Raw genomic sequence first — 23,439 nt, 5'->3', positions numbered from 1 at the left:
TACATTGCAGGGTAACTATTCTTACATTAAAAGAAGCCCAATAAAAATTAAAGGTTAAAAATTAAAATGGAATTAAACCATGAGGAAAATACTGTGGTGAAGTTTGACTTTCTATATCCAGTATACTTCATATCTGATTTGGAAAAAAAAACCCATTGGATATGACAAGAATAAAGATTAAAAGTTTTGCAGTAAGGCTCCCTTTAGAGAAATCAAGGGCTATATAGCTATTTGGAATTTAGTTTGTCAGTCTGTCTTTTTTCATGATCAGCCAGCTGTGGCTGTGGGCTGTGGATATTAGAGATATGCCCAATGCTATTTGTATATATTCAACTTGTTTTTCTTTCTCTTTTCTTTTTTGTGATATTGAAGAGTTCATTCTAATTGCTGTTGATGAAAGCTTACTAGTAGTCTTCTAGTAGAACAGGTCATGGTATATATAAATAAAGTACTATATCTACTTCTTGAATAAAGTAGATTTATTCGCCAAATAACAAGGTGTGATTTAGCTGCTGCAATTGTCAAATAAGATTTGACTGAGTTAGCAGCTGATTGACAACCTTATAAAGTAAACCAGATAGCAAATACAACCAGCTGGGCTAATTGTGTTTTACTGTAAAGTTATCTTAACAAATCTTTTATGTAGATTTATCTCCTTTACAGGCCAAGAAACTAGGGAGGGACTCTTTTGAGCCTCTTACCCTGCTGAAGGCTCTTCCTGCCGAAGGCTCAGCTCCTTTTTATCAAATTGTTCCCTACATTGCTCTCTTTGCTTTGCCTCCCAAGGTCACTCCCACATACTATTATATTGATTTAGATAGGTTTGTTGGATGACTAGTCTCAACTACCTGTTTCTGTAATGTGACTTAATTCTCTGTATACTTTTCAGCAGCTATCACAAGATACACAACATATATCTGGCACTCTAGCACATGAATGCCTGTTTCAAATAGCCATTTGTAGCATGATGTAGAGAGTCAGTTTGGTGTAGAGATCAAAGGCACCAGACTAGAAACCAGGAGCCTGTGAGTTCTAGTCCTGACTTAAACATAAAACCAGTTGGGTGACTTTAGGCTTGTCATTCTCTCTCAGCCCTAGAAAGAAGGCAATGGCAAACCACGTCCAAACATGTTTTCAAGAAAATGGCATAGATTTGTACAGGAAGTTGCCAGGATCACCTAACTTTATCCTCATTTGTGGCAAAAATAATTCATTTCCAGCAAACAAAATTCTAAGAGATGATTTTTTCCCCAGAGAAATACTTCACCAGAGTATTAAGACACAGATAGATGGTTTAAAGATCTTTGTTACTGTTAACAGTATCACTTTTATACTAGCACCTAGGGATTTTCATGTGAATAATTTTATGATGAGTTTTGACAGTGTGAATATTTTAATTTTTAAAAGTGATACTGTAATTAGTTTATGAAATGAAATGAATTCAGGTCACATACTTAAAATAAGAGGGGGAAGGTGTTACAGTATATAGAGGGCTAACAGCAATAGCAGGGTTACCAGGTAATTTAAAAAAAAAAGAGAATGCTTAGATGAACTAAATATTTTAATTTTAAATTATTAATAACAAAATAACAGGTTTCATCTACAGACTATAGTTAGAGTATTATAATCTTATATTCATAAAGTTAATATGATCACCAGTGGCAATTAAAATTTACAATCCTTTTCATGCTTTATTAGATAATACATGCAGACCATAATAGTTTTATTAAAATCTTACGTTTTTCTGATGTCATGTCAGTCTGAAAGAAAACAAAGAATTAATGGGTTATAGAAATATAATGTTACAATAACCAATGGAAACTATTATCCTGAACTATACTTTAGGCTACTATCTTTCATTTTACAAATGCACATGAAATTAACAGCTCAATTCTAAATATTCTCATACAAAGAAGAACCAAACTGAATTTTTCTTGATAAATGTTCTTAGGTTTGCAGTTAAGTTAGTTACTTAAGAGTGGTAGAATTAGCCATGCTTTTAAGTCATTAGTGATCATGAATTCAATTTACACACACAATGCTAATGGTTAATTGTCTGTATTTATACTAGATGTTAAAAAGTGAGGGCAGAAGCCATTGAATTGGTCAGGGTGAGATGGTAAATAATACAGAAATGGAAAGTAGGTTATTTTTAACTTGCATTTAGGAAAGTATTTTGAGAAGTTAATAGCAAAAATGGGAATATACGATACAGCTAAAAATAGTCTAAAGTCTTCTTTAAAGATTCAAAGCATTTATATTTATATTTTTGCCATGTTTTGCCAGAGAATAATCTATTTTATTAAAGTATTTTTAAGTGTAGGATACTATATTTTACATGGTATTTATTCTTCTATATTTTTATTATTTGTATTTTCTTCTAAATAATTACGTTTGAAAGTTCTATTTTTATTCATATACCTATTTATTTATGTTCTTTATCGGTCAGCAACTGAAGATGTTAAGTGTTAATTAACTCATGATTTTATATTTACAGAGAATCATTTCCCACTAGAATTTTAAAACTTTTCTTCTACAATTTTTTTACTTTTTTACTTTTTTTACTTTTAATAATTATCCATTGTCTGCATGTTTCTAGAAAAGCCTTATGAGAAAAACTATTTCATCAAAATAACTCAACAGGGAACAGTTTTTGCTTACTGCAATTCAGATCATTTTGCACTGTTGCGAAGGTAATTATAATGGAGACAAATTACAACAGAACAACTCCAATTAACTGAAAAAACTCTACAATTGCAGTTATTTTTAGATATTATAAAAGATTCTAAGAACTTAAGAAAAGACATCCTTTCTTTCTAATTACTGTTTTGCTTGACATTTATTCCTGGATAAAATTGCTAAAAGAACAAACTTACCTCAACTACAAGGATGTAAATATAAAAAGTTAAATCAGCAGTAGCTTGAACTTTCATTATCCTTTGAGGATATCATTAATAAATATGTAAGCTTTCACATCAGAAGTAGTGGAGTGGAGCTGTTATATAAGCTATGTTATTAAAGTAGTTTAGCTAATTTACAGATATACATTTTATATATTTAGATAATTTACTATTGTATATGTGTCTTGTTCATTGGTAATATATATTGGTTCAAATTAGCAATTAACACACACACATATATATATGTTTACATATACATATATGAGATATATATATATCTCATAAATATGTATATTTCTTTTTCTCTTTCAGTTAATCTCTTCTCTCTTTCCAAACATAAAATGTAACAGAATAAATATGGATTATAGAGAGTTTATAACTGCATTGATTGCAAAGGGCTTTTGAAACTTGGGCCAATATCTACATGAAATAATTAATTTGAGATGGGGCCACTTCTGGTCAATAGGCAATAAGTTGTTTATACTTGACATAAAGTCTTTTGGCATTCAACTGACTGCTCTTTCCCAATTTAGATCCGTATCCTAGCAATTTTACAGCATAATTAGCAAAGTTACCTCTTCTTCCTGTTCTTGATCTGATTCTGATTCCTTTAATCCAATATGCCATGCAAGAAAAGAAAAACAGAGCAAGGAAAGATAGGGTGCAATTAAAGGAAAAGTATGATTTCTGGACACATTTAATTGGTAAGAATACATAATGAATACAATTTTTGCACTGTCTCCTAAGAAGGAAAGAAAAGAGAACAGGAAAGTTGGTTCAAGTTAAGAAAAGTGGGGATTTAAGTAAGTTCAAAGAAGAAAAGCTATTTCAGGTTGGGATTTTTGTTTGATTATTATGTATTAAACTTACAACACTGTTTCTCTAATATGCCAAAATTCAATCTGTGTAGAAAAGTTTCTTAAAGATATCTTCTTAAAAATAACAACAAGAAAATGTAAGCATTAGGATAGATTTATATTTATGTCACTAGTTAAGTTTCAAATTTAATGTTGCTATGTTTGAATTGCATTGAAAGTTAGAATATTTGTGGTATTCCTGTTCATTTAACTAACTATATGAGTCATCTGTAAATGACACAATGCTGGAAAATAAGACTGTTTGGGGCTGAGCAAGAAAGCTATAAATAAAAAAATGCCAGATACCGAATCTACTTTAAAGTTGTCCAGCATTGCTCTGCTAATCAAGTGCATTATGTATGTAAATGCACACAAAAATGTCTTCATTGTCATATGAGTGAGTGATAACAATGTTGGTTGTTATGAATTATTGACAAACATTAACTCACCCTAATGAGACATTGCTTCCATATAGTGTTGAAAGTAATCCATATATATGACCCTCAACACTCAGGGAAGCTAGAGATCCTCTGACAGGAAAGAATGTTACATAATTTATGCATCCCAAATATGCGATATTAAATCATGGATATTTACATAATGCTATTGTGAATTTGTGAAAAATACAAAACCATAGAACAAGTTTAGTACATCTTAAATTACAGTGTACTAGTGTAATATATGAGCAGGTTATATTTTAACTGAGGAGTACCTTTGTGTACACTGGTAATGTGATATTCAGATTGCAGATAGCTTGATGTACCAGACCTCTTGAAGATTTAGGCTCTTTCATAAATGATAGACGTCCACAAGATTCTTGTGTTGTATCCCGAACCTAGTGCAGAAAAATAGCAGGAGTCAACACTCTGAACATGTCAGTACTGCATGTATCTCTTTGTTGGCGGGATATGGGCAATAGTGTATTGGCTTCCAAAGTAATATCTTAAGGAGAAATCCTAACTTGCAAGGAATACAGCTGGGTTTTAATTGTGATATGCTGACAAAAAATGTGCCAGAAATAATCAGTACTTTCCTTACTCTCAGCAAGTATTACTGCATGTCACAGATAGAATTAAAGGTAAAATCTTCAGTTGACCAAAGCATGATGAGTGGTGGAGGGCCCATCTGATGAAAACTGTTACTGCGTTGTCATTTAGTGTGTCACTTACTGTGACTTAGAATGAAAAGGGTAAAAAGCATGCCTATGAACCAGGCAGAATTAAATACTATAGATCTGAAGGAAAATAGTCTAATCTTATTAAGCAGAGTTGCTTTCCAAATTCTCATGCGCTGAAGACTGCAGGTCACAGCCCTCATATTATTGTATACAGATATCCCTGCAGTTATTTCTTGTAAACTATTATACTTGACCATGTAGTGAGAACATTTGTACATCACTGTATCAAAATCAGTTTAGACATAGATTACCAGAGATCTACATTCATGTATTTTGTCAAAACCCTAACACAACAAACTTGTATAATTTACCAGAATAGGACTGAACAGATATACTGCTTTAAATATTTAGTAGTAGTTTTTCATGACAACAGACCATGGAAAGTCTATCATGAATATATTCAGCAAATGAAGTCATGATCTGAAGAGACTACATAAAGTTTACTTTACTCCAAATAATATGAACTGATACTTCTCATAATAAAGCTTTTTAAAGCTAAAATGCTAGTCTAAATATTTTATGCAGCTCAAGTTTACCAACATATGAAAGAAAAATGCCCCCCCAAAATGCAAACCAAGTTTTAAGGTAATTATTTGCCATACTGTAGGATACTCCAACATTGTACTCAGGCTTGAGTTGGAGATACCCAAAATTGGATAAACAATGGGAGATGAAGGGTAGCATGTTGGAAATACTTGGACTTAGAGTTGCTATTGCTAGTTTTAGCTGCTGCTTATGGACAAAGGCAACAGAACAGGAATTAAGAATATCTGCAGGTCTGTAGATTCCTTATTAACTTTGACTATGCTCCAATCAAAAAGCTAGTGTTAAAAATATTGAGCTATATCAAATTATGCCCAAAGTCAGTTAACTCTGTCAGACTTAGGATATTGCTGGAGATAGGCTTCTGAGAACCATAAAGTATTTGCATACCCTAACTTCCTTTAGTCTAAGGAAAGTATTTTTCAGGGCCAGGCAAATCCTCCCATCCACATTATCACATGACAGATATACCAACATTCTTCAATCACAAGGAATTTGATCAGTATGTCCTTTTTTTCTACTAAATTTTATAGGGATCTTCAAAAGGACCATCTCTTATGAACTGTACCTGGGAAAATGTCTGGTTTTTAATGTCCACCTTTTTTTTTTCCAAACTCATATCAGGAAACTACCTACATGGTAGCCAAATGTAATATTGTAGCTGTTAAAAAGAGGCAACAGTTAACTTCCAACCCAACCTGACAACACTTTTTTTTTCTGATTTAATTTGGTCATCCATATAGCTGATCTTTGGAAATAAAATTATGCAACATTTGAAATTTAGTTAATGAATATTTACAACAAGGGGGAGGTGCAGGTTTAATTATGAATCAAACTGGAGTTATCCAGCTTGCTATGAGTAGGTTTGAAAATACAAATACATGGGTTGACAAATAGAGGCATGTCCAAAGAATGGTGATAATGAAAGAACTAGGGATGAAATCTGGAAAAAAATTATGCAATACTAGGAATCAATGTAATTCAGAGGAATATGTTGGGAACTCTGCTAGGTTCCATTATTGGCTGAACAGAAACAAGTCAAGAGACTCCAAAAAGTGATTGTGCCATTCATATATCCAAGAACAAAAGAGTATTATATCTGTTCAGTGGATATCTGCTTAAAAAAAGTTCTTAATAAAGGATACAAGAGTAAAAAAAATGTATATATGGGACAGAAATGTCAAGATTGGATCTTGTAGAAAAATGGATATGCTAGAAAAGGAAAGAAACATGCGTAAACATAAAAAAGATTACAGGAAGATATAATCTATGTTCTATATGAAACAATGTTAAAAGACAGATTAATTTCCCAACAGAATAAATAGAAAGTGGATATATGGGATTCAAAATAATCATATTACAAAGTGCCAAAATGTGTGTGGAATATTTTATAGGTTAGAGTGGGAGTAATATATTAAACAGTGGAAATTAATCAAATGTTGACTAAGAACCTTAGTGATTATATGATTCTGTACAGAGCAATATAGATCTGAGTATAGTAAAGTATAGTATCAAAGACTAAGGCAGTGAAATTTGATGGGAAAATGGAATAATTGCAAGTTATTTTACCAATAAATGGCAAAAAACTAAAACAAGTAAGTGGATTTGTATATGTTGATGGAATGCTACCGGGACAGAAAATTATAAACTCTACAAATGCTGATAATAACTAATATATGGCAACAGATGAATGAATATTTATTAAAAGAAGCAAAGAGTATAAGGAGTGTTTCATGCTACTTTGTGATATGAAAGTGAGCCACAAAAGTGAGGTTTTGTGCCACAAAAACCACAATACGCTGAACATACTGGAAATAAGATTCTTAAGAAGTCTGTGGGATAAAAATATGATATACAGAATGTATGGATGTTGATTGAATATGGACGGAATATAATAATGAATGACCAATAGAAAAAAATAAACTAAATTGGTCATAAAGGGACAATGACTGTAGATCAAACTGCAAAGCAATAGATGAAAGAAAAGTTAATTATTCAAGAGGAACAGGGTATCATTCTGAGACTGATGAAGAGAATCTGGCAGATAGATAGCTTGAAATGGGGAACACATGCCCATTTCAGAGGTAGCCTACAGATTGCCAATTCAGAAAACAAGTTTCTAAAGGGGACAACAAATGTATAATAATATAAACTGGGCTGAAATGTCCACAATATTCCTAAATTAAACCATACTATCCTTTTCAGTCAGAGCTTGCGTAAATAATAACACTATATTATTATTTCTTCTAGAAAGTACTGAAGCTTTTGCAGACCCCTAAAAAAATTAAAACACAGAACAGGTAATTAATATTATATACAGGACATTATTTGTTAGCATCTAAATGGAATATATGGACAATCCACCTTTAAAAATTTAATTATCATGGTATTGCAGTTTTTTGTCACTTACCTCTCCCTTCTCCTGAGGGTAAATAACATAGACCAACACACTATAACTTTATTATTGGTATTAAAATGAAATATTTATATCAAAATTACCTTGACAAATAATGGAAGTCTATTTTCTTTGAAAGCATAAAAACTGAATATGTGATGTTGGCCACTCTTTGTTAATGGTATTAAATTCCCAAAGCAGTCCACAAATATAGGTTTTCCTTCTAATACCTACATATAATTAATAAGAAAATAAAATGTTCATTAATTTTGTTCTTATTTTTATTTTGGTTAAGTTAGAATATATTGATATTATACACCTGTTTTCTAAAATATGTCTCTTGGTAGATAAGGTCCTGCCACATCCCTATACTACTGTTTTAAGAGCAGATCAGTCTAATTAAAGCCCAAAGTTAATAGAAATTTTTTGCAAGAAATTGACATAAAGCAGATTATGTTGGAATGGTTTTATGACATCTTATGACAAAATAGTCACCTATGTCAATAGTGTATTTAAAAAGTAATATACACCCTTAACCATAAAACAAAGATTCTTAATAATAATCTAGGCTCTATTGTAGCAATATTACACTCTCAGATTCTTCATATTATTACTATATAGTTAATAATTTTCTCCTTTCATCTTATAGGAAAAGTTGGTAGGATTTTTAGAAAGATTTTTGGGTTTTGTAAGTTTGGTTCCTATATTTGATCATGCTTTTAATGGAGACATCTGTTTGTTTGTATTATTAGCATTAGCTACCAAGATTGCTGTTAAAAAATAGCCAGTAGTTCCCATTTCCTCTTTGGGTACTCTTATTTTGAAAGAACAAAAACAATATTTTAATCTATTTAATTGAAATTCTTATCACTTTTAATATCTCAAGTAGTCTAAATTCTGGTATTTTTGAACTAACCAAAATCATAATACCAATACAATTCCAACTCAATCTGAATAAAAATATGAACTGTAGGAAAGAGAGGTGATTATATAGTTATGTGTAAGAATATTTAATATGAAAATGCTGTTATGCAATAAAGATCCATCGTTTGGTTTAATTACACTTTTCCCATTTAACATTTATTGTTCTATTTATGTTTACAGCATATTTCATCTCAGAGCAAATTAAGCTACCGGATAGTAACTGTTTTTGTAAAGAAAACAGCATAAATGAAAAGTTTAATCCCTTCCACCATGCTGTGATTTTGAATTAATGAATTAAATATTCACATGTCACCTAGGTTCTGTAAAATAATAAGGTATTTTCCCTATTCTCTATTTTTTAACTCATAAGAAAATGGAAACAATTGTTTTAAACTAACATGTCCAAAAATAAAAATAATACCTCTACATCCCTGCTTCGAGCAACTTCAGCGAAGTTTTCTTGCTGTTCTAGTGTTTTATCCACTTTATCATCAGTCATGCAGAAACATCTTAGTCGGGCTTCTATGGGATCATGAGATTTGGCAAACACTACAAATTTGGCCATGTAAGGTACACATATAATTTCTCTATAGACTTGGGAAGCAAATGCTACAGATTCTTGTATCTGTCGACAATCTATCAACCAAAATCTGAAAATAAACAAACATATTAAATTATTGCCAAAAAAATCTAACAAGTGGGTGAAGGCAATGATAAATGTGATGAAACTTCTAAAACACTAGGAACTAGGACTGATTTCAGACAAATCCAAATATTTACTTAATAATTCAGATTTGACAGAAGTTGAACTGCCCCCTGGGTTTTAATGTGAGGATTGAAATGGATCTGAATGTATTGCTAGTTTACTCGGGATTATAGAATGTCTTCAATGACACTTGTACCTTAATTTAAACCAAAGTATGAACAATCTTTGCCCCAATACATTATACCTTGTTTTTCCCATTCTATCTCTTGCAATTGTTTATTTTTTATTTATTAAATTGATATGCCACTCATCTTGCTACTCAAACCACTGTACTTTGTTCCCCTCTTTCTGAATTCTTCATTACTATTCTAAGCAACAGACTTTAAAAGAAAGTCAAGAAGAAAATCCTTATTAGAGTGCTCAATTTTTTAAATCAGGGCCACATTCTAATGCCTCAGAACAAGAAGTTTCTTACACCTTAAGTCTATGAAATCCCAAGGAAACAATTGTTTAGAACTCTGACATAGGAGCAGATACCAGAGAACAGTAAGTTTACTTGCACTGCTGGCATTAGATGTATTTATTTAGTGTAGCATTTAGAGTTAATTATAACTTAGTTTATCTCAGGATTAGGTCAAAATTAAGGAAGGATCCTTCTTAATTTAGTACGTGATTTATGGACAAGATTCATATGCATAATTTACTGCCAGACTAAGTTTAAGATTTTGAAATGCTTTTTACAATTTTATTATTGGGTACTGCTCTGTATGGTGGTACCTGGCAGATACGTTTGTGGTGAAGGAAACACATTCATTTACATATGTTAATGGTGTTGTTCCTGTTATGTCTTCCCACTGAGCAGGTGTTGTTCCACCTGAAACAAATAGGGATAAACAGTAATCATTCCTGCAAAATTGTAGAATTGAATGTATAAAATTACTTTTAATTAAATTCCCAATCATGCAAAGTCTGACGTAAGAGTATTCCCAAGGTTTCAATGACAAATATAAAACAGCATCCTTTTGGGCCTGGGGACCGGTTCCATGGAAAACAATTTTTTAACAGACCAGAGGTGTGGTTTCACACTCTACCTAGATTCCGCACATGTGCAGATGAAGCTTCACTCGCTTGCAAGGCCCAGTTCCTAACAGGCCATGGCCTGATATTGGTATGAGGGTTGGGGGTTAGGAGTCCTGGTATAGAAGACTAATATATATATTATTCAAGTCATAGGAGCAATTTGTATCTCCATTAATATACAATTATAAAGTCTGTGATCTTCGGAATCCAGAACTTATTTTAGGGTACAAAATGAAAAAAATAGTACATTCTTTACATTAATACTGTGCCAAAATCTGCACTGCAAACTCAATTTCTCTTGCTTGGCAAAGTAGCTTCGGTTTTGTTTAGGATACTTTAGAGTTTGTGTTGTTTTATTTTGGTAGTAGTTTTGGGATTATTTTTTGAATTACGGGTTGTAGAGACTGCGTTGTTGTTTTCTATTACTTATTATTTGTATTGTTTCAAAACTAATTTTCTCACCCACACTACCTAATCGGAAAACTGCTGATGACAGAATTTCCACATTATTATTTCTTTGACATTTAATTCAGCCATGAGAAGCTAAGGAGACTGTAGCTTCTGGCTAGATGATTGAAGAACAAATCGTAAAACAGATTGTAGAACAGGAAATATTTATCTCCTCTCTGTTACATTATTTTTCCAGTATTTTCTTCTCCTTTGAAAGACAAAAACTTTCTTTTTTGTTTAAATGAATTAGAATTTATAAGAAAAAACAGGTTTTTGTATATTTTAAATGTCTTTATTCAAAGCTTTAACAGACAAGAACAGTAATGATGATATTTTAGAATAATTTTCACAATGAGATGATGCAGATATAACACTGACTTATTAAAATTGTCATTGAGAAATCTCAGAACAACAGAAATTTACACATAAGCATCACTACCAAAAACCTGTTGAGGGGAATTACAGTAAGAGAATATACAGTGTGTCACCACCTTTACTCCTTGTGAATTCCTCAGAAAAACCTGTGGGGTTGGAAACAATGCTGGACAAAGATGCCTCTCGACCTGATCCAACAGGGATATTCTTCTAACAGAACAGAATAAGAGTTGGAAGGTACTTGGGAAGTCTTCTAGACCAGGGGTCTCCAACCTTGGCAACTTTAAGCCTGGTGGACTTCAACTCGCATAATTCCCAGCCAGCACAGCTGGGAGTTGAAGTCCGCCAGGCTTAAAGTTGCCAAGGTTGGAGACCCCTGGTCTAGACCAACCCCTGCTCAAGCAGGAGACACGGCCTATACCATTTCAGACAAATGGTTGTCCAATCTCTTCTTAAATCTTACAATTCATCAATGTACTTATATTTTGACAATTTAAAACTCTGGAAAGATAGGTCTGCCCTTTGTTTTACAAGGCAAAGAAATTATAAAACAAAACCAATTAAGCATATTAATGTTATAAATAAATAATGGCTGGTGTCCATAATGTTTAAAAGCAACTTTTCCCCACAACTCTATTTCACAATAATATTATCAATGATTCTTTCCATAGGACAGCTCCTATTCTTAAACTACCTATTCTAGTTCCTGAGCATATTTTTAGAATATACTGTAGTTAAAATGACAATTAATTGGTTATTTTAATGACAGTATTCATTGTTTGGTTAGACAATGTACATTTTCGCTGTAAACCAATGCTCTTAACTATGATCTAGGGAGGTCAGTTTACATAATTTTGTAACAAAGCTTCAATGAAAATTTTAATGACTTAAACCACCAATATTTTATTTCAGCATCATGTATGAAATTGCAGAGACATATGAGAGCTTACCTGTTATGCTGCATAGTAGTCTTAGAGTAGGAGTTTCACCTCCATAACCATTTATCATCATATCACTGGAAGCTTTGGGAACAGGAATGGTCATAGTTATTGGCTTATGGAATTTTCTTCGCCTAGGTTCCAGTGTGACAATAGGGCTGAATGTGGCTTTGTTGCCTAAAATTTTCTTTATAAGTTCACTGTGCATAGGTTGGGCCTATTCAAAGATATGGAGAAAATAAAATTTATCTTAATTAAAATTACTTGAATTGTGATTAACTACAATAATACACTTTGTCCTATGTGGTGATGATTTCTCTTGCTTTGCTGCTAACTGATATCTTCTGTCGATACCTCCTCCCTTACTTGTTGGCCATGAGGTCACTGCTAGGAACTATCATTTACCAAAACTCTGAGTTATTATGGTTTCACAGAATTCTCAAGAAAAGAGAACTGTGACAATAGTCTGAAAAATCTTTCAATCCATTTGAATTATGATGGGATAAATTCACTTATCTCTAGCCATTAGATAAGTACAAACTGAATATCTTCATATTCTTACATTATTTGCTGAAAATGATAAAATTATAACAAAGTCCTATTATATTTTGTATACAGAATTCTTCTAGTGAAAAGTTTAATTCTTTTGGATTATTTGTGAATTAAATTAGACTTCTGGCATACTGATCATAAATTTGGTAACAGACAAAACTGGGAGAAATGAACCCAAGTTATTGCTCACAATTCAATTCTACATTTAGGAATCTTAGTAAGTTTAATAAGACTCAACTCATGAAAAGTGGGCCAGTCAGTAGCCTAAATGTTTTAAAAAGGAGACACATAGTTTTTATACAATATGCATGCACAGATACATATATTACATATATGGCCATTAGTTTTAAACATCTGTTATAAACTCAAAATAACTTTCCCTGAAACAGGTTTTTTTCTTATACAACAATGAATACATTACTGTTTGTTGTATATCTTGGCTATAAAATCGAGATGATTGTTACCAGTCCTTCTCATTAGATTTTCTCACTAAATTTTGGATAAATTTTTGGATAAACCAAAAGTTAATGACATACTGAAGTTGAACCTATACTTTAGTGTTCTCTGTTTTGTTTTTCTTCTAAATTCAGTATAACACTAAAACTCAGAACATATTACAAAAATGGGCAATAGCAAAAGATGACTAAAAAAATCCAGAGAGTTACTAGATGGCAGTAAATAATTTTTTGGGTTATTAATCTAGATTTTTGCCACCATTAGCTGGTAGCCATTGAAAGAATTAGTAGGTAATTAATTGCACAATAAGTTTTTACAAAAAGCACTACATAAAAGTTTAATGTTTGTGTGCTATGGGATGAAAGGAACTTTCAAAAGCAACACTCTTTTGCAAGGCCCTGAAGACTTGGTTTTGCCAACAGACCTCGGGAACCCAGAGTGGGATGGAGTCCAAGAAGCAGCTTATATGATTCCTTGTCACTGTGAGGTGGGCAGTTATTGCTTTAACTCTTTTTATATTGGGGTTGTTGTTTTTTTTGTAAGCCACCTAGAGTCACTGAAACTTGAGTGGGTGGCCATATAAATTCAAGAAACAAACAAACAAACAAATCTGACAAGAACCATTTTAATTTGCCTCTTAAAAAGGACTCTTTATTTAAATAAATGTTTTGAATGCATTATCAGTTTTAAATATAATTATGGAGAAATTTTGTTCAAACTTTTGCTACAAATTTTGGATATACTTAGCTAACATTTTACAAATTATAATGGGGCCAGTTTACTCCAGTGGAACTGGAATTCAGGAGACTTAAAATGCTGGGGAAAAAGAAAAAAAAATACCATAGAGGAATTATAATGAAATAGAATTACAGGAAACCACTCTTATCCTCAACAGAAATATTGGCTTCAAGGATTACAATGTTTTTGGACTTCCAGTTTGAGCTTCTTCGGCGACAGACCGAAACCTCATTTCTGCGAGGCTTCGATCTGTGCTCGCTGCTGGAGCACCCCGAGCCGGCTGGTTTCGGGGCTAAGCCACCCCATAGAGGTGGTGAGAGGGGGGAGACTGCCTGCAGGGTTGAGGAGAGCCGCATCTCTCCTTTCCAGCTGGCCCTTTCCCGAAGGCGGTTGTAACGGTGGTCAGAAATGGCCACCACAAAGAAGAACTTGACCGGAAAAGAATGTGCAGGAGGAAGATAAGAGAAAGTTTTGGTTGACCGGGTCAAACAGCAAAAGCAACAAATAAGGTACCCTGGAATTGAAACTGTTAAAAAAAAAACCAGTAACATTGTTCCCTAAGAAGATTTTTAAGCTGCGAAGGAGAGAGAAAAGGGAAAAGATTTGTTTTTTTTTTCTCCTTTTCCTATACTGACAGCTAAGAGACTTAAGCAAGAAATTTAAAAAAAATCCACTTTGACATTAATAGGCATTTAATGCTGAAAATAAAAAGTCAAAGGGATAATAAAGATTTCTGGATAATCAAAAGCTTTTGAAAACAGGAAAGGAGAGAAAAAGAATAAAAGGGCAGGATCTGGAAGGGAGGAGACTGCCTGGAATTAAAAAGAACTTACAGAAAAATCTCAACAAGACTTCCAAAAGATACATTTTAACTGAAATATCACAACAAAAACCCCAGGAAGAGAAATAATTTGGGACTATTTGGATTACTTGATGATTTCTGGATTTTTGGTTATTGTATTTGAATGACTAAAATCAATCGGGTGGTTGTTTAAAACTGTTTAAAATGGCTCCAATTTTAGAAGAACTGAAAATGGAACTTAAAAAGTACAAAGAAGATGCACAAGAAGGGAGAGGTTCTTTTGGCTTCATATTTCAGTTTTTAGAAATGGAGATTTGGAATTATGAGAAACAACAAGAAATGCCTGCAGAACAAGAAGATTGCGACAAAGAAGAAGCCATCTTTAATGAACAAGTAATCTTAGGTGGGGGGAAGAAAAGGGGGAAAGAGAATGGAAAATTTAAGATTGGGAAAAAACAACTCCAAAAAAAAAAAATAGAGTGAAAAATAAGTATAAAATCAGAAAGCAACAGAAGAGGGAAATGCAGAAGAGAGAATTAGAAGTAGAGAGACAAGAGGGTAAAAAGGGGAGGGAGAAGATGAGAGGGAAGAAATAAAGGAAAAGAAATTATAAAGGACAGAAACAAAATATAGAGAAACAGGGCCTATTTAGAGATAATGGATGAAAATTTAATGGAAAAAGGGATTCTGCAAAGGTACATAAGATAGTATTGTTATATTAGAAACAGAAATAATTTTAGAAAATATGAAACAATGTATGATTAAAATGTTTGATAAAATTGCTATCGTAATTCAATGGAATGCTTGTCAATAAATAAATGTAACAAAATGAATATTTAATGATTTACAAAAACATATGTGAAGAGCAATAAGGGAAAAATTAATTATGGAGATTATATGTGTCTTTAAGGAAGTATGATATTTAATTGAAATGAAGTGTTAAAGTTGTTAAGATTTTAATGATTATTAATGATAGAACTGAATTGGAATGGAATGAGGGTTTATAATTACATATATTTATAATCTTTTTTTTAAGAATATAGGGTGTATTATAAGAATGTACCAGAAGAATTCGATTGGAAGTTATGTATTATGTATTATATTGAAGGTCATAACCTTAAGGTATATATTGAAGTTTAAATAAGAGTTGAATGGATGTAATTAAAAGATATAAAGGTGTCATTCTCCAATTAGTAACTACAGGAGAAAATTTGTTATGAGAAAAGATAATATGAAATTGAAACAGAACAGACAAAAGTATAAATATAATGATTTGAATTGAGATGCAATAATCAAAATAAAATTGAGAAAATTAAAAGAGGGGAAAAAGTATATAGAAAATGTAGAATAGTATAAGATATGGAATAGAATACAAAAAGGAGCATGAAATTGAGTTTTGTGTCTGTATAAAGAAGTTCAACCCGGGACCATGCTATTTTCAAAAAAGATGTTTTACTTGTATTTTGTATGTGTGAAAACCCAAATAAAACTTTATTTAAAAAAAAAAAGGTTTACAATGTTTTGATTTGTTTTCTCATACCTGAAGACCAACACGAATTCTCTTAGTTAATGCTCCCTCTGGAAAGACTGCTTGCACTTGTGGTACTACAGTACTGCTTAGTACACCACCCTCAGGTCCAATGAGATTACTGTCTTGTTTAATCCGAGAAACCACTGCAAAGTACTGTGGGAAGTCTCGGGTGATAATACGGCAAATACGCTTCTTTTCCAGCTCTTCCGGGGTGTCAAGCACTGGGTGAAAAGAGCAAGCATTATTTCAAATAGTATACACTGGAATTGTTAAAAGAAAGTCTTTATATTAATACTCTTAATGCAGGGGGTGGGGAACAATGGTGCTTTTATGACTTTTGAACTTCAATTCCCAGAATTCCTGAGCCAGCCAAGCTCAGGAATTCTGGGCGTTGAAGTCCACAGGTCATAAAGGGGTCATCATTCCCCACCCCTGTTTTAATGTATGGACCTCTTAATGCTTCAAAAAATACTTTAAAATGAATAAAAACTCCTTTAGGTAACAATTTCAGTTCAAGCTTCTATGATACCCTAGAAAAGTTATAGTTGCTTGAAAGTACCTCATTAACAGTAACACCATCTTAGAATGGCCATTTTTTTTCTTTTCAGGATCACACAGAAGCTGGACAAATATGTTCATTATAATGAACATCAGAGATATGCTGTATTCTTATGAGATCAAACTGCCTTTTCAAGATAATTGTCAAAGCTTGCATAATCCTAATATATATTTACACACCTTTTTTTTTTTTGCTAATTTTGCTTCTAATCCTAAGAGGTGAAGCCAGAATAACTTTCTTAAAGTTTGCTCTGAATAGATTTAGGTTTTGAATTTCACATTAATAGAACAATTCATTAATTTGTAACACATAGTTACAACAGTTCCATTTAAAAGCTGATAATGGATGACCTCATCCATATATTCAAGATCATATTGAGTATTATTGGGTCTATACTGACCAGCAAAACGTCTCATACTTACCACAAAAATTACTCAAATTGCAATGACACAACCTTCAAACACCGGAAACACTGAACTTCAAACACTGGAATTTATTTTATATTGCATTTTGCTCTCTTTCCGAAAATCTGTTAACTTTCTACTATATAATTATTTTCATTATTTTGAGTGTATAAGTAATTTAAAGTAACTATAAGGCAAATTAGAATTGCTATACCTTCCAGCTAGGATTGCTACTTTGATTTCTTTTTATTGTAGCTTTAAGATCTTGTTTATAAAAACATGTACCTTCATCCATTCCATTTAGTATTTCATTCAACTCATCTTCTGTAAATTCACAGAAATGTTCTTTCCAGTTGTCCCCATTCTCACTGCGCAAAATCACCAGCTCTCTTTCTTTACCACGTAATGCCGCAAAGTGAGGGATTTCAACAATCACAGGCCTATTACAGCAATACATCACGTTAAAAGATTGTGACAATAGAGAAACAAACAGATAGTTTTGTTTAAAGCCTGTAACAAAAAGACCTGGAACTCTGCCTTGTTATTCCTTGCTATGATTGTGAAAAAGAATACTACAGTAATAGTATTGTCATACTGTAACTAAGGATTATGATCAGTGAGTGTCTAGTTTTATTCTATATAAATAGAACCTTGCAAAAAGAAACAGATATGAATATATATCTTTTGTTTTTAAACACTGATAAAATCCATAAAATTGAAAGTTATTTTGAAGTATGGAATTGTAGGCAGGAATCCTTATAAAGAATGCACTGCGTGTATAAATGTTAAAGAAAAATTATGTTTTATAATACAGGTAGTCCTCAACTTATGACCAAAATTGAGCCCAAAATTTCTGTTGCTAAAACGAGATGTTGTTAAGTGAATTTTGCTCCATTTTGCAACTTTTCTTGTCACAGTTGTCAAATTAGTAACATGGTTATTTTAATACAATCTGGCTTCCCCATTGACTTTGCTTGTCAGAAGGTCGCAAATGGGGATCACATGACCCCGGGACCCTGCAACCATCATAAATATGAACCAATTGCCAAGCATCTGAATTAGGATCACTTGGGGATGCTGCAACTGTCATAAGTGTGACAAAAAAAAATTCAGTGCTGTTGTAACTTCCAATGGTTATAAGACGAGGACTACCTGTAGAGGATAAAAGAAACCACTTTAAGTAACAGGATATTTTTGTGCTTTATTTGCATTGGTTTTAATTGGCTCTCTATTTTAACTAACATTTTTGAAACTTTTTTTAATATGGTGAATATATTGAAATAATTCATTTCAGATTATTTTATAAATGCAAAGATTTAAAAATGTTTATTATGCATATCTCTAATTCACTGCCTTAAAACATACGTTCTACTTTTGTAAACTCTGTACGTACATTGTTATATTAATAATTTCACAAGAAGAATTGAATTATGTACAGCTGTATTTATTGATCATGCTAAATGTTATGTTATATTCAATATATAAGATATGTATCATACTGGGAACTATGGTAGCAAAATAATGATAGTAATAATCCAACAGATTCCTTTGCTTTCAGTCCAGGTTGCTTTGCTACAGACATCAAGCACATAACAGCAGAAGTGACTGGTACATTCTATAACTAATATTTTCTCATGCTAAATCAAAGGTGAGGTCAAGGAACTTTAAGAAAAAGTAGAAATATATCACCAAAACAACAACCACATATCACAAGCGCTAGAAATGGTCCACTAAAGGTTAGGAATACATACTATAAAATCATAGAAAGGACAATGTCATGGGCACAATGACATAAAAAATAATATTGCAGAAGGAGAAGAATGGGAAGGCCGGCATCCATCAATTTGTTTTAAGTCTCTCCTACCCAAGAAATTTGGTCCCTGGAGGCCCCAGCTGTAGGATTCGGCTGACCAAACTTTCTCCCTCATTAAGTGGGGGAGGAGCCGTAGGCAGGTGAAGTTTACTGAGTACATCCAAAGCAGCAGTGAAAGAAAGAAATAAAAAAAAATACCTTTATGTACTATTTTTTTTAACTGAACCCCAGTGCCACTGTCTGCTCAGAGTGGAATTAGGCTTACACTGAACAGGTTTCTGCCTTTTTTGTTTGTTTGTTTGCTTGTTTGAAAATGACCCTCTTACCACAGCAATTTACAGAATAACTCTCCCATAACAGAGAACCTTATAGTTTATTAATAGGTCCAATGATACATTAGCATCACTTCTTGAAATTAATGGGAGCCACTAAGAACTGATGAAAAACTGCATGACAATATGGTAACAAGATTTGGTTTGGCTAGAAGTGTTCAGTGTCTCTGATTTCACTGCCAGGACACCACCCAGGAAAATGCCATGGTATAAGATGCAGCCTTTAGGAAATTGTATGACAACTTTTCAACCTGTGCCAGTTTTCATAGGCAATCCTCACAAGGCCGAGAAAATAAAATAATCTTGGTCATTTTTATACTGGAATTAAGATAAGAACTTAAAATACATGATGTGCATAGGCACTTGATTTGGATCTGGTGCATTTTTAATGTAAACCTGTATGTAGTTTTGAATGGTGCTTCATTGAAATTCTAGCAGCAATCCTTCACTACAAATTTGCCCTTATTTATTAAATGTAGGGATATTCTCATTTCCTTGCTAAATTACAGCAATAACAAAATAATAAGATGGTAGGAGATTAATGCTTTGCCTAGCTATAATGCATACCAAATTTCTTCTAAAAACCCCAACCTTTAAAACAAGATATAATTAGAAAACAACTCAGACTTAAAACTTGGTTAAGGGCCTTAGGTATGTCTAATTTGCTTCGTAACAGATTTAAGCTTTCCTTTCATGCCTTCATCCTTTGGTTTCCAGCAGAAGCCGTTCATTCATTCTAAGCAATAGAAGGGTTTTCCTTTGATCATCCACTTTTGGATGCCACCACTGATAAGGGAAAATGTCAGTAAAAATAAAAGTATTGAAAATGATAGTTTCAGCACAAAAAAGAACAACAGAAGGAAAACAAAAACAAAAATTGCTGAAACATTTGCAGCAAGTTTGATCTTTCTGGGAGGCCTTGCAATAAAAGGCTAAATTACAGTCAGATAAGTGGTTCTATTGCTTGGCCCCAGAAAAATCACCGGTTTCTGCTTCCCGGGAGGTCTCAATTACTGACAAAATACCTAGTGAGAGAACACAAGTTCCTTGTAAAGGGAGCATTAGCTTGTGTTGCATTTTTCAACAGGTATTACATCTGTATCGACAACATTTCTGCTGCTATTTTTATTTAACCTTAAAAGAGGTTAGGTAATTAACCTAATTAATTAACCTTAAAAGAGAATAGGTAATTAATTGATGGTATTATAACAAAACGGGTTTTCTTTTACAGCTCAGCATGGCTTACACCAGTTGATTTCAGGAAGCGCAGCAAACCTGACTTGCTTTAAATTAAAAGGTACACAAGCTTATTTAATTATCAGTTCCTTTCTTTGCACTGCAAATCTTTTCACTTCTACTGTTAAAATGCCAAGCCATCCCAACACTGACACAAGTGAAATTATTATTTTCTTGTTAATTAGTATTTGGGATTATTAAAAGAAAATCCTTACCCAAGAAATTGAGCGCCAGAAGGCCCAACCTCAATAAGGCGACTAGCAAGACCATCTCCTTCCACCATTGGAGGCATTGTGGCGAGTCTATGGCGTTTGACCAACCGGCAAGTAACTCGAGTTGGAGCAGTGCATTTCCGAGGTGGAATAATGATTCGAAGCCCATTGTGTCTGCAACCCCGCATAGCACCACCTCGAGCATCAACCATAAAACTGACCAGAAAACTGAAAATTGGGAAGAAAAATTAGGCATGAAAATGAGTTATAATGCATGTTACAAGAATATTTCAGAAGCAACAAATTTTAAATATCTGTACTAACCATTCTTAATGATCAAAATTAATATGTATATTATGTACTTATGGTTAAGCTGTATTTGGAGCTTTTAATTAATAGCATAGATAAAAAGATCAGAAATATTTTTATTACTTTTAGGGAGTCAGACCAATTAGCATGATAGTAACAAGAACTCAGTTGATTAATTTGTACAAGTTGTCCTGGATACTACACAGAGTGCTGCAGTAACATCCAGTTCTACAACATATGCTAATAATGTTTATTAGAAAATTGTGGATAATATAAGAATACAACAAAATTATCAACAAAAAAGAAAATATGGAAAATGGGAAGAAGTTTTCTCAGTGTCAACTTTTCTAAATGTTGTATCCTAGCAAGGACAAAAATCTCTAGGATATTATTGGAATTCCTACTCACATAAGGCACCTGATGCACAATACCTATTTTTGTCATTTGAAGTTTAAATGTAATAACTAATGAATTTGATAACTAACAAAATATAATGTAAAATGTAAGGAAATGTGGGCATGTGTGGCTTACACATTTTTCATTGGGATCTTCTTGAAATTCTGTCTCTTAAAACTAATAGGTAATATAAATATTTTGTATAAAAAATAAATACTGAATTTATTTCTTTTAAAGCATCTATTACATTTTGATTTTTTCCAAGTCAATAAATATCACATGCAAAATATAAATAAGCAAATCAATGTGGATGAAGATGAAGATGAAGAACCATGGTCTGCCCTCTTGAAACATGCCATGCATCCTAAAGTCTTTCCTATCCCTCCTCTGTACCTTTATCCCAAAGTGCTGTTGGGGTAAAGTGTTCCTCACTAACAGTAAAAAAAAACATTAGCAGTTACAATGCTCCATGTTTACAGCTGCAATGCCAATCACACTTTCTAATTCATGGTTATCAAATATACAAGAGTTAGCCTGCCCAAAGGAAAGGGGGGACTTGCCAATTCTAGATCTTACCAAATGCAATCAGGGAGCCAGGAAGGACATTTTATTTCAATGTTTAAAGAGAAATGGATTGTAGACAAACAACTGGTAGTTTTGTAGTATAAAATTGCACAGAGAACAAGCAACACAAAGTTATGGAAGAGTGCATGCATTGGTGGTTTCAACAAGGAAGTAATATGTTAGCTAAAGTTTAATTTTCATTTTTTTTTATTATTTAAGGGTTTTGAATTGAGTTTGGACTTTGGGGGACTGGGAACTAAGGCCCATTTTGATTAATGAAACTTAATTCCTAATAAATTTGCCTGGGATTTCCATGTTTACTTTTAAATGTGTATCTCTTATCTTTTCTTAAAAATCAAAGTTATATTAGTTATAGACCTGTATCAAAATTGTGTATAGTCAAATCTTTGATTTAGTAATTCTTAAATTTTTCTGAATAATCCTAACAAATATTATTTGACAATTACAGGATGAAAATAAATGATGCACTTGTCCCAAATATTTACCCATCTTTTATACTCCACTGACCCCCCAGTAAAGAAAATAATGTTAAAAGAGTTCAAAAGTTTGTTAAATCTCAAAATCTCCCAAGATTCTGCTTGAAAACACCAAATCTTATACAAATCCACAAAAATCTGACATTTTACTGCATCTCATATTTCAGATTATTTATGTCATTGCAGAGTATTTTATAATATCCAAAGTCTGGAAAAGACTAATCATAAATAGATCAATTCAATAGCTATTGGAAGAAGACTCTGTATCTGTCCCTGTGTTTTGTTTTTTAGCAGAATGGTTTCTTGCCAGGGGACAAAAAGGCTTTTTTCATGCTATACAAATATATTATTAAAATCCTAAAACAATAAATCAGCAGAGTGCTTCAGAATATTTAATAATCATATCATTTCTCCCCATTTTTGTAGCAAGTATTCAAACACCCTTAAAAACTATACTCTTAGATCAAGAGAAATGCTTACATTTCATATTTCTGGCTCATAGTCTAGATATAAGAGCCAATTTCTTTGGATGTATATCTTTTCATTTGTCTTAATTCATTTAAGTTGCTCATATTAAAGGAAGAAATGATAACACTATTCTCGACAGAATAATTCTGATAAAACCACACATTTTACATAAATGGCACACTTTTGATAAAGATATTTTTTTAAAAAAACTCTACCAATGATTTG

The 23,439-nt window shown here is 32.6% G+C and overlaps 1 protein-coding gene across 7 annotated transcripts in view; it reads right to left on the bottom strand.

Moving 5' to 3' along the window:
* Positions 1–23,439, bottom strand: part of ANK2 (ankyrin 2) — a 279,598-nt gene that overhangs the window by 26,766 nt on the left and 229,393 nt on the right. For 6 of the 7 annotated variants that reach the window (XM_087962977.1, XM_087962978.1, XM_087962976.1 and 3 more), the window contains 11 exons: positions 20,984–21,208; positions 19,252–19,350; positions 17,673–17,827; positions 16,434–16,645; positions 12,358–12,562; positions 10,280–10,376; positions 9,218–9,446; positions 7,977–8,102; positions 4,470–4,592; positions 3,476–3,508; positions 1,739–1,760 (listed from right to left, as the gene is read on the bottom strand). In XM_087962977.1, the coding sequence (XP_087819103.1) occupies positions 1,739–1,760; positions 3,476–3,508; positions 4,470–4,592; positions 7,977–8,102; positions 9,218–9,446; positions 10,280–10,376; positions 12,358–12,562; positions 16,434–16,645; positions 17,673–17,827; positions 19,252–19,350; positions 20,984–21,208 (1,526 nt within the window). The remainder of the gene's footprint in view (positions 1–1,738; positions 1,761–3,475; positions 3,509–4,469; positions 4,593–7,976; positions 8,103–9,217; positions 9,447–10,279; positions 10,377–12,357; positions 12,563–16,433; positions 16,646–17,672; positions 17,828–19,251; positions 19,351–20,983; positions 21,209–23,439) is intronic. The other variant, XM_087962979.1, reaches the window with a different exon arrangement.

The sequence above is a fragment of the Notechis scutatus genome, chromosome 4 (genome assembly GCF_049901735.1).
Source record: "Notechis scutatus isolate UNSWTSFEM ecotype Mainland chromosome 4, rNotScu1.2, whole genome shotgun sequence".
In the NCBI taxonomy this organism is placed as follows: Eukaryota; Metazoa; Chordata; class Lepidosauria; order Squamata; family Elapidae; genus Notechis; species Notechis scutatus.
Note: the sequence above shows the minus strand (reverse complement) of the source record. Positions and strands in the feature narration are given on the sequence as shown.